Source organism: Lycium barbarum, chromosome 2 (genome assembly GCF_019175385.1).
Source record: "Lycium barbarum isolate Lr01 chromosome 2, ASM1917538v2, whole genome shotgun sequence".
Classification (NCBI taxonomy): domain Eukaryota; kingdom Viridiplantae; phylum Streptophyta; class Magnoliopsida; order Solanales; family Solanaceae; genus Lycium; species Lycium barbarum.
Window position 1 is genome coordinate 152,558,204 of NC_083338.1, and position 12,763 is coordinate 152,570,966.

General features: G+C 37.5%; 1 protein-coding gene across 1 annotated transcript; it reads left to right on the top strand.

Annotated features, from left to right (window-relative positions):
* Window positions 1–918: 918 nt before the first annotated feature.
* LOC132628226 (uncharacterized) lies at window positions 919–12,699 on the top strand. Its single transcript, XM_060343988.1, has 13 exons — window positions 919–1,352; window positions 3,876–5,061; window positions 6,044–6,262; window positions 6,351–6,574; window positions 7,073–7,147; window positions 7,303–7,374; window positions 7,485–7,583; window positions 7,915–7,986; window positions 8,087–8,201; window positions 8,885–8,953; window positions 9,075–9,375; window positions 11,247–11,319; window positions 11,848–12,699. Exons 1-13 carry the CDS (start codon window positions 1,233–1,235, stop codon window positions 12,274–12,276), a joined length of 3,054 nt encoding a protein of 1,017 aa, XP_060199971.1. The 5' UTR covers window positions 919–1,232; the 3' UTR covers window positions 12,277–12,699.
* Window positions 12,700–12,763: the final 64 nt, after the last annotated feature.

The following is a 12,763-nucleotide window of genomic DNA, read 5'->3' on the forward strand; positions in this document are numbered from 1 at the left end:
ATTATGGGATGGATGCAAATGATTCATACCATCAAATTCACTTAATTTGAAATTATGGCATATTTGATTTATATATATATATATATATATGATAATTCATTGATAAAATTGACATGCTATGACATGATATAATCAATAATGACTACGTGACTCATAAATTAAATAACCAATTTTCACCCATCTTCTTTCTTAATCTAAAATATTTCCATAATCTTTTTGTTAGTGGTATAGATACATGAAAATGTTACAACTTTAGAAGTACAATAGCATTGACAATTAGACTAAGCAATCGAGTACGTCTTCAACTAATTTATCCATTCCTCTCTTTTCCGTGCATAAACAAATGTCAGCTAATTCAATTAAAAGAAAGTTGATAAAATTTCTCTTATTTTATATCCCTTATCTCATTTAACATGATTCTTCGAACGAAAAATCTCTATAATATAATTAGTTTTGTGTTTTAAAAATGAAGAAAAAGGAATATAACATGCGAATGAAACTTAAAAGATAATACTACTCTCTCTGTCTCAATTTATGTGATATTTTACATTTTAAGATGTGTTTTTTCACCACATTAATATGAGTAAAGTTGTAACTAGCATTTTTCATGTAATTTTTAAATATATAAATTTTAATTTTAACATATTGAATTAATCTATATAGTACAATTAACTTCAAAATTTAGTCAAATTGACTTTCGAAAAATGAAAAATATCACATAGATTGAGATGAAAAACGTATTAATAACTAGATATGCCCTTGAGACGAAGAGCGTAATAGATAACTAGACATGCCAATGGATCCTCACACAACCGATGGACACAGTTCTAATTTCTAAACCTCTAATTAATCATTTTAATTTCCCATTAAATTAAATAAATAAAATTATGAAAAAGAAAAAATATGGGGGTGGATTTGTCAAGTTTTGATTAAGAAGGGAGTCCATTCAACAAAATGCAAAGTATAATGAATTATGATTCAAAATTCTTAATCTGAAATTCTAGATCGGGTAAAACCTAGAATAGTAAATCAAACCCGATTTATGCTTATTCACTCTCTAGATCTCTCATAATTTTCTCAATTTATCTATGCTTAGCTTCATTTCTACAGAATTTAATCATATACCGGTCGATACAAATCTAAATTGAAACCAAAAACACTTTAATCGGCTAATTTTGTTTTATTTTTGGAAGTGTAATGTATTGATCTGTGACATTTGTGAGTGATTAAGTATGGAGCAATTTGAAGCTTATTTTCGTAGAGCAGATTTGGATCAAGATGGGAGAATTAGTGGTGTTGAAGCTGTTGGTTTTTTGAAAGGATCTAACTTGCCTCAACCTGTTTTAGCTCAGGTATCTTCAATTTTTCCTTTTTTTTTTCCACTTGATGATGTGCTTTTTGTTGTTATTTTCAAGTTTTTAGTTGTGTTTGTGGTTGAATTTTGTGTTGTATTGATCTCGAAGGACTCAAAATAGTTAACGGAATTGTTAAAGCAATATTAGTGAACTCAAAGAACGCAATTGAATCAACCGTGCACTTTTTGTTGGTACTCAATGTTTCTAGTTGTACTCGTGGTTGAAATTTGTGTTGTATTGATCTCGAGGGACTCAAAATAGTTAAGTGAATTGTTAGAGCAATATAACTGAACTCAAAGGACATAATTGAATCGACTATGCACTTTTTGTTGCTATCTTTATGTTTCTAGTTGTGTTTGTGGTTGAATTTTGCGTTGTAATGATCTGTAAGGACTCAAAACAGTTAACTAAATTGTTAGAGCAATATAAGTGAACTCAAACAATACAATTGAATCAATTAAGTGTCAGAAGCTCAATCTACTCGGTAATGTTGAAGAACAATTGTAGCATGGATTACAAGGGATTCGGTGATTCACCTTATACAGTAAAACAATGCACAAACTACAATGAAGAATATACTGCAGATCTTCTAAGTTGTTGGATAGGAGGGGAGGTAGCAAGAGCCAAAAGACATGGTGGAAAACAGTACCTGCTTGCATTTGGTGGAACATTTGGAAGGAAAGAAATGAAAGAATTTTTGAAGGCAAAGAAAGCTCCATACAGAAGATCAAGTGGAAGGTCATCACTTCTTTATGTTTGTGGTGTAAAGAGCAATATATAGAAGAGGAAGTTCAGTTAGTGGACTTTATAGGATTACTGTAATTAGTTTTTGGTAAGTGTAAATTTTTGGAGGTGGCCAGCATGCCCTTAATGCTGAGGAATACAAAATTACCAGTTTCAAAAAAAAAAAAAAAACTACAATGGAGAATCATGTCAGTGATTGGGTTCTTATTGACATGATAAGATGAACTCTGATCTTCAATCACCTGCAGTGCCTCAAAAGGGGTTTCAAGATATTAGTTATTGAAGGTAAGAGAATGAAGAGAGAGGTCGAGAATGGAAGAAGCAGAAATAGAAGAGGAATAATTGAAGCAATTTTATTTTCAGATACTAATGGTCACCCCTTCTGTCACAGCTCTTGGTTGCTTATACAATTGATGAATGATTGTTAAAACCCACGTGCCTTTTACTAACTCTAAAATCTAGGCCTTAAGAACTTTAACTGGGTGAGTAGCAATTTCATATGATTATGTGTTTCATTCTAAGATTTATTGATGGCATGAATAGAGGGTTTTGACAACCTGGTACCTGTGCTAGTGGGAGGTAGTAGGTACTAGTGGAATAGTTGAGGTGTTGTCGGTGACACCACCATTATCTAAGAAGAAAAACATTTCGACAGTTGACACATTGGGGTTGGAGGATCAAATAACTTTTAAGCTGCTTTAGCGTCGCCTTTCCTGCGCAATAGAGGCAGAGTTATCTTGTGACTGCAAGTTGATGGCCATTTTGAGTTGGATGGTTCTTTTTATCTTTACTAGCATTCGAAATCGGTGATGTAGGTTTCCGTGACAAGGCATTGAAAGCAAGTTCAGCGACCTCGTCACCTCTTCAAAAAGTGTAGCAGCTCTTTATCTCCTTTGCAGGATGATCCTGGTTTGAGATAGTCTTTTATTTATTACATACCTCTGATCCTTTTTGATTTCGCTTCCAAGCTAAGTTTGCAGTTTCAGAGTTTTGTACTTGCGACTTCAATTCATTAGCTTTCTTTATTTTGAAGTATCTGTTTCTCATCTTGTGGCTTATGTCATAGGTTCTTTTGATAGGTAAGTATGCTTATGGTATAGGTTCTTATGCATCATCTATTTTTTTTTGTTTTAAGAGACTACTTTTATCGAAGTTAGTCATTTAGCTCATGATAAAAGTCAAACTGCTTACTGGCTACCATTGCAATGTCCTTAGAAGTTCGTAAGTTGCTTTTATCATGCTGGACTTATTTGATATACGATATCAAACTGTCTTTCTGGAAAAAATTTGTTGCAGAAATTGGTTGGCATTCTTGATAAATCACCCCAGCTTTTTGCCTGTGGTGGTTGACTCTTTTTTGTTTGTTAACAGTTTGCCAGGCGTTTGATTACTGTATAATGGTAATATTTTCTGCAGCTGGTGTGTTTAGCATGGTACAATATTCTAGATAAGAAGTTTTTTCTAGGCATTAGAGTTTTTTTCCAAGCTTCTTTTGTGCTGTGAATATGCAGATTTGTTTCTTTGGCATATTTGCAGCAAGACTGGAGACTGGAGAGTCTTATTTTGCTATCTCTATATTTCTGAAAAACGTTAAGTTAACATGCTTCCATTTCTCTCTTTTTATTATGCTTTTCTGATGTGTCTTTCTGTTATGTAAATCCCTCTACGACAAGCTAGTTATGACTAGTTTTCTTCAAATTTCCACAAATTTTAACTCTTCCGAGGTAAATATGATTTCTTTAACTGTGCATGCACGTCGTGTTTCTTCGATTGCAGATATGGACACATGCTGACCAGAGCCGTACTGGGTATCTTAGCCGTCCGGAGTTTTATAATGCTCTTAAACTTGTAACAGTGGCACAGAGTAAACGAGAATTAACACCAGATATTGTGAAAGCCGCTTTATATGGCCCTGCTTCTGCTAAAATCCCAGCTCCACAGATTAACCTTGCAGCGATTGCTTCCCCCCAGTTAAATTCAGTTGGTGCTGCACCTGCACAGCAGATGGGTGCTGGTGTACCAACAGCTTCTCAAAATCTTGGCATCAGAGGACAACTACCTCATACAACAGGTATGAGTGCTGCACCTGCACAGCAGATGGGTGCTGGCGTACCAACAGCTTCTCAAAATCTTGGCATCAGAGGACAGCTACCTCATACAACAGGTATGAACCAGCAATATCTCACTTCTCAAGCCAGCCACTCAGTCAGGCCACCTATTCCTACTGCAGCTACTGCATCACATCCCCAGCAATCTGTTGCTGGTATGGGTTTCCCCAGGGGTGGTAGTTTGACAGGTCCTGGTCTTCCAAACGCGAACATTTCAAATGACTATCCGGGTAGCAGACAAGCAGCAATATCCACTGGACCTACTATGCAACCTCCTAATAGAGGAATGAGCCCTTCGATCCCTCCAGTTACGCAAACTCTTCAGGGATCTCTTTCTCTACCTTCCATGACAGATGCTAATACAAAAGCTACTGGTAGTTCTGGAAATGGTTTAGCTTTGGACACAATGTTTGGAGGTGAAACCTTCTCCGCAAGCCAATCTGTACCGAAGAAGTCTTCGTCTACTCCAAACTTTTCTCTGATTAGTGAACCAACCTCTTCAGCTACGGTTTCAGCAACCACTGAGTCTCAAACTTCTGCCAAGCCTGACCCCTTTGCTGCATTTAATACTCTTACAAGGCAATCTCCTGGGAATCAACAGCAAGTAACCCCATCTGTGTCCAAACCTAATCAACAGGTTTCTGGTCAGAATATTTTGCCAGTTTCATCATCTGGAACTCCAGCGGGTTCTGCCCATCCTACTCCTGAGCAGTCTCAAGTTCCTTGGCCAAAAATGACAAGAGCAGGAGTTCAGAAGTATGCAAAAGTGTTTATGGAGGTGGATTCAGATAGAGATGGGAAAATCTCTGGGCAACAAGCGCGAGATTTATTCTTGAACTGGAGACTGCCAAGAGGTAAATTAACCCTTTGCAGCCTCTTGGGGTCTATTTTCTTTGGTGACGATCTTGCTATCGTTAGAAATATTTATTTCCTTTTATCCATTTTTTTTTAGTTATGCACTTTCAAGGCATCTTACTCCATGACATAGCTCAAATAACGAGTACCATCTGGCGTTTAGATGAGAATCCGATCTACTCACTGGATTTCATCCATAAGCCCTGTTAGAGGACTCTGGTTACAGATTTGAGTAGTCTATTGTATGTTACAGAACTGAGTTTGTAAAGACCCTCCATCTCCATCCATAACATTTGGGTCCCGAGTCACCAACGGAGCAAAGTGGGAAAGGGCCATTGTTGGGCTTGTGGGAAGTAGGGTCCAAAGGATGGTGTTTACCATATCAACAAAGTAAATTTGTCGAAGTTCGAAAGAGTTGTTTTCCTTTTCTCGCTTGGACAAGCTTTAGACCTGAGAGAAGTCCCTTTTTAAACTAATACATGCAAATTTGAGGTTCAGAGATTCTTTTATGTGTTCAATCATTCTTTTTTACTACCTTGATCATGTTTTATCTGAGGCATAAATACAAATGTAAACATCTTTATCTTGGTTCATATGCTTTAAGCTGGATTGCTGCCACAAATTTTATTGGAGAACTATCAGAGATGTTGTATTTTGGTACCTCAGAACTTTTGGATTATTTTTCCATATTATACATGTCATTCTGATAAAGAGTCTAAAAAGAAAGTTTTTTTGGAATATTCTATAACTTCATGTTTTTGGACTTTGGATCTTGACCAAGCTACAATATAACTTACTATTTTCGCACTTAGCCACTTTTTGTTTTTTCCCTTCAAGATTAGTACGTTAGGACTCCATATTTCTTTTCCCCTAAGAAGCATACCGAACCCCAAACCATGTACCTAGTTGTCTTATTTAATGTCATTTGGAGTTTTTTGCACATTCGTAATGTTCAGTAATATCATTTGTGGTCTCTGTCAGAGGTCTTGAAGCAGGTGTGGGACTTGGCTGATCAAGATAATGACAGCATGCTCTCTTTGAGGGAGTTCTGTGTAGCTCTGTATTTGATGGAACGATATAGGGAAGGGCGATCTCTTCCATCTACACTACCGAATAGCGTTATGCTTGATGAGACTCTGCTGGCCCTGGCAGGTCCGCCCACTGCTACTTATGGAAGCACTGGCTGGGGCCCTGCTTCAGGTACTACCTAAAGAGCGTTTTAGATGTTTAAAGTTTCGACCACTTTGTTTGTATACTGAAATTGTTTAATCATTCTGGTTATGCTTAGGCGTAAGACCTCCACAAGGGTTGCCAGGTGTACAGCCAGTTGCACATCCTGGATTAAGACCTCCTATGCAGGGTGCATTCCCTCAGCCTGACCGATTGATGCAATTTAATCAGCAAAATGCTAGAGCAACATCAATGGATAATTCTCATATGGACCAACTAAGTAATGGGGAGCAGAGTATGCTGGAGTCAAAGGGAGAAGAGACAGCAGCAGGAGAGCAAAAGGTATTATTTCCTTTGTATTCTAGGTAATTTGTCCCCTCTTTGGGTTTTCTTGTAACTGGTACAGTCATCTTGAGTGCACCTAGTGAATAAAAGAAATATTTTGGTTACAATTGCCCCTCAACCTGGTGGGGATTGTTAACGTCAAGACTCTCCCGTAGTAAATTCAGGCAGGCAGTGGTTGCGTGCAGCTTAATGCAGATAGTGATTCCTCACAAAAATAAAATCAAACTTTTGATGATACTGCAGCCCTTCCTAGCTTCCCCCTGTTCAGAAACCAAACTTGTCTAACAACAACTGATAGGCTATCACAATGCCATACCATCTGATACTTCAGATTCATTTTATTAAAATGTTACGAACTTAGTCAGCTAATTAGCTGCAAAGAAATCTAGGATGCGGACATGTTCAGGTTAGAAGCTGTCTGTGTGATGAATTCTAGCACTCTATCTACTTCATGATATTGTTGATGTAGTAAACCTAATTCCTTTGTTTTATAAGGATGAAAGCAAGGACAAGATGCTTCTGGATTCCAGGGAGAAGCTTGAATTCTACCGCACAAAAATGCAGGATCTTGTGAGTAGTTGCTGCCTTCAATGTACAGCATTGTCACATTTCTAGTGTTTCCAGCTGCTTTTACTTCACTATCACCTATTCTTTATTTCATATTTATCTCTATATTTTTTTTACAATCTCAATTCATTTTCTTTATTCATTGGGCTTTCCTCCAGGTTTTGTACAAAAGTAGGTGTGATAATCGACTTAATGAAATCACTGAAAGGGCATTGGCTGATAAACGTGAGGTACTGTTTCAGCCCATTGATCTCTCTCTCTTCCACTCTTTAAAGTTCATAACTTTTTTGGGTCTATTTCTCCCCTCTTATGCATTTTGTCAATTAATGAGTTATTTTAGGCTGAGCTGCTTGGCAAAAAATATGAAGAGAAGTACAAGCAAGTTGCAGAAATTGCTTCTAAACTGACAATTGAAGAGGCATCATTTCGTGATACTCAAGTAAGATTTTGCTCCATATATTCTTTCGAATGTGTACTGTAGTTATATATCCCAGCTCCTTCACAAATGGAAAGATTTGAGTTTACCGCTGCAAGATGCTATACACATAAGAATATATCATTTCCTCCTTGCATCTCAATGATTAAAGGCCTTCCCTGTTTCTTCTACTATTCCAATGCTTTAATTGTTTAGCTGGCTTTTATGGGGTTTTCTAGCTTGTCATTTGTTCTACATATGCCTTTATTCTTCCAAGTATTAGTGCTTGTTGACTTGTTGGAGTATATAAGTTTCATTTTATTTGAGATAAAAGGAAAAAAATTCCCTTATTCAGGAGAGGAAGCTGGAGTTGCAACAGGCAATCACTAAAATGGAACAAGGTGGCAGCACTGATGGTATTCTTCAGGTGAAGATAACAGGCCTTATTAATTTGGTTTCTAAAATATTGGGACGTATAATTTTTCGTGGGAACTTATGCTTTATTTTGGCCACTTTTGGTTGTCTAGGTTCGTGCTGATCGCATACAGCATGATCTTGAGGAGCTACTGAAGGCCTTGGCGGATCGTTGCAAGAAACACGAGCTTAATATGAAGTCAACTGCATTAATTGAACTCCCTCCTGGTTAGTTGTTTTTTCCGTTGTTTTGCTACGTCTCGACAGTTTGTTCTCCTTTTGTTCTGTTTTTCCTGCTCCTAGTGAGTCTCTTTTAAATACTGAACATCCTACCCTGGGTAAGAAGTCAACACTACCAGTTTCATCTGCATATTGTGCAGAATGTCACTCAGTTCTTGAGGTTCTATGTTTTCTGTGTTTGCTACTTAGATAATACAATTGGAACTCATTCTCCCTCAATTATTGCTGTTATTATTGAAAATGATTCAATTGAATATGTTCTAATGGGTTTTGAATTTATTGTGTTAATGATGTTTATCTCTCTCGTCCCAATTTATGTGGCACCTTTCGGATTTCGAGATTCAAACAAATTTTTCTTTGACCGTAATTTTTTCATGTCTTTTAAATACTTTTGAATTGTCAATTATTGTAACTTATATTACTTTTTTCTGTATTTTCCAAATTTTAAATTTTATTTCAAAAACTTAGAGATTTCATGTCTGAATTCACGGTCAAAATAGAAAGGTTTGACCCTCGAAATCTCAACTGCCACATAATTTGGGACAGAGGGACTAAGATTTTTTTCTTGAAAACTCGATGATATTACTTTTCAATTTGTTGCATGACATTTGCTTATTATGTTTTGTATCTAATTTCTTTGCCATATTTTGGTCTGGAATGTTCTTCTCAAGGCTGGCAACCTGGAATTCCAGAGATATCAGCTGTTTGGGATGAAGATTGGGATAAATTTGAAGATGAAGGTTTGCTTTCTTGAATATATTCCCTCCCTCTTTTCCGGTTCATCTGTTGTCTTTCTGACACCATCTTTGAATAAGTTGCAAAATATTTGACGTATGTGCATCCCTATGCCACTTTCTGCAGGATTTTCTTTTGATGTAGCTGGGCCTGCAAATTCCAAATCCACATCTATTCAGAAGGAAAGTTCTCCAACTCATAGTGAAACCCCTGATTCTATGTCAAATGCTGATGCCAAGTCAGAAAATTATTCTGCTAAAGGAAATAATAATTTTGTTGAGACTGATTTGATGTATATGCATAGCGACGAGGAGTCAAAAAGTCCACAGGGCAGTCCAAGAGAACGAACAGCATTTGATAGTCCGTCTGGTGAATACTCTGATAACCATTTCGGCAAGAGCTTTAAAACGGAATCTGAAACTGATAGGTATAATTTGGCTATTACGTGCAATATCTTCCATCTGTATTTCTCCATTTCTACAAGTTTCAATTTAATAGCTGTGAAGCTTTTGGCACTCTGATGTCCAGCACAAGGTCCGTTTAAATCCAGGAGGACATGCTTGATGCACATTTCACTTTGTCTGAATCGTTTGGCCAGTGTCTTTGACCACTGCTCACTAGTGTCTTCATGCATCCTTAGCATGTCGTGCGTCTGTCTCATTAGTTAAGTAAATCAAAAACAGAATATGGCATTTTATGTTCCGAAAAGTAAAGATGAAATGTACTGTTAATTAATCATATCCCCATCAAGATTTATGCTACTCAGTCTCACCTCCATTCTGGGTTTGAATGTTGGCGCATTGCCCTTAGAACGATGTTCTCCAAAAGCAGAGGCTTTCCCACCCACAGTAAAAGAACAAAAGCATCCCATGCTTCTCTCATCCTTTCATCATCCGAGTCACTTTCTTGTCCCCGCTTTCCTTCTGTCCGCTGCTCCCTTGTCTTTCTTATTCCAAAGGGAAAGAGAGAAGAAAATCACTTTATTCTTTCCTGGCCAAAACATCTCATCTCGACCTCAAATCCTTCATGGTAGGTATTTTGAGTTGGTAACCAGAACAAGATAACAGTGAGGATAGTGGAGTAGTTGCTATACCATTGAAAAGGATTGTCACACCGAGTGCAATTTTTTTGGACGAGTAGGACTTTGTACGCATAGTTTTGTTGCATTCACCCACTGGTGAAACTTCGTTTGCTTCATTGAACTTTTGCCTCCACAGTTGGTTAGTTTAAAGACTAAGATGCAAGCTATGTTGCTCAGACTCTCCAAAAATGGTGTCATACCCGCGTCGAATCCTCAAAACATGCACTACTTTTGGAGGATCCAACACGAATATGTTGACATTTTCGAAGAGTCCGAGCAACAGTATGCAAGAGATGTAGGAGGGTGTTGATGTGAAAGGGTGTGCTGGAGAACGTGCGCTGGGTTGCTGAGTATTTTGGTGTGAAGTTGTTTGGCTAAAAATATTGTTTTTGAAATGGGCAATTCAGTTAGTTTTATTAGCAAAAGTGCCTCTCTTAACTTTAAGCTAGATAGCTTCTTTTGGTACTGAAATCGCAAAGTAGAAATCGGCATAAACTTAAGGGGAAGTATGTGCAAGTACCTTGGGATTTTATATTAACTCTGAATTTTGAAGAAGTTTCTAAATTGATCACGGAAAAGGAAGGGGAAAGAGAAAATCATGCCTTAAGGTAGGAAAATGCTCCAATATGTTATAGTGAAGCCCATATATCTCTTGTATGCATGTTTTTCCTTGTCTTATCTAAAAAGGTAGAAAAATGCTCAAGCTTTTGCGTTAGACAGATAATTGGCAATTTGCCCTCTGCTTCAGAGTTGCTTTTCAAGGCTTGGAGAATATTTTCCTGTAAGGTAATTACCAAGGAGAAACTTGAGTAGGGGGCTGGGGAATAAACAACCATTTGTTTGTACTGGCATTTTATACGCGGATGTTGGCTTTTTGATTGGATTTATGTAATACTAAGATGGTGAAGTTACCTGTAGGTGGGTGGGGAATAAACAACCATTTGTTTGTACTGGCATTTTATACACGAATGTTGGCTCTTTGATTGGATTTATGTATATGAAAATGGTGAAGTTACCTACTAGCACTCACATGTTTCTTCAGTGCCCTCATTGAGTCATGTTCAACAATTTTTTTGATAAAGTCTTCCTGTCTGTCCTTGCTCTTGTTGGACATGCCATATCTGTACTTGTGCCAGAGGTCTATAGTTAGTTTTGCATCATTCATATTCATGTCCTTTTATTCTTCTTCTTCTTCTTCCCTTTCATTGGGTAAACAGATTTGATGAACCTGGCTGGGGTACGTTTGACAATAATGATGACGTGGATTCTGTTTGGGGCTTCAATGCTAAGGTGAGTAGGCAAACCCTTACTCACATTTAGTCCTGTTCAAGTGTTATTAGATGTTGCATGTCTTGTTATTTTGCAAATATATGCTACTGCTGACTATTCCCACTGGAATAACTAATCTGCTGTATAAGTAATCTGAGCTAAAACGTTGTTTAAAAGTTTATAGCAAAGGGATAATGCTACCTCCTTTTACCATTCCGTTATATAATTGATAACTTCATTGCTGCTATTATGTGAAATAACGTCATCCTCTTAACAAGACAAGATATCCTAGTTCATATTTTATATGGAACTTTTTCTATCGTTTCCCTTTATTATTTATTTATGAGTTCCCATTTTAATAGTTGTATTTTGTATCTTGGTCGCTCGATTATGAAAATTCCTGCTTCGCCCTTGTACACACGCGATAGTGATCTCAAGGGCACAGTTGGATTCTTTTTTTTTTTTGATACTCCATCTGTTGATGATGATAGAATGCTAGAATGCTCTGTTGCAGAGTCTCCCTGTACATTGACTAATTATATCCTGCAGGAGTCGGATCATGTCAATCATGGAGAGAAACATTTCTTTGACTCAACTGATTTCGGTGCAAGTCCAATAAGAACGGAATCTCCTGGGGCTGAGAGTAGATATCAGAAGAATAGCCCATTTACCTTTGAGGATTCAGTTCCTGGGTCACCACTTTCAAGAGCGGGAAATTCTCCGAGATATAGTGTAGGATCGAAAGATCCTTTCTTTGACAGTTTCTCACGGTATGATTCCTTCAGTACACAAGACCGCGGATCTTCCCCACGGAAGGAGACTCTCACGAGGTTCGACTCCATAAGTAGTGCCAGTGGGTTTGATCATAGTCGAGGATATTCATTTGACGACACTGACCCATTTGGATCCAGTGGCCCATTTAAGGTATCTGAGAGTCAAAACGCCAAGAAAAGTTCTGATCATTGGAGTTCATTCTAGCTTGTGGCGATGATTTGTTATGTTTGATTGACACAGGGCTGTTGTTCCTCGGCATTTGTTATGCCACCTATTTGCATTTATGTGTGTTGTATAGCCTAGAAGGACAGGTAAAGTCTTGTCTTGATAAGATACAGCTGATATTGGTTTTCAAAATGTTTCAAGAATCCCCAGTGTAGTCTGGTCTTCATGACAGAGAATCCAATTTTTTCGGGGTTGAGTTATTTTAGTCGTCTTTTTCTGCTTAGAGGGGAAGAGAGAGAGGGAGAATGAGAACGGGAAAGGAAACTTGAGAAAGGGAAGGGGATGAAGGGTTTGGGTTTTGGAATTCATTTTTCGCTATGTACTGTCGGGAATTGCAACATGTTTGTATCACAGTTTTCGTTTGATATACTTATTGTATCAATTGGTTGCCACTCCCAATAATTTTTTAATGGGTCTTCATTTGTGTTTGGAATGGTTGTTTCCTTTATAATTTCAGTAGTTATTC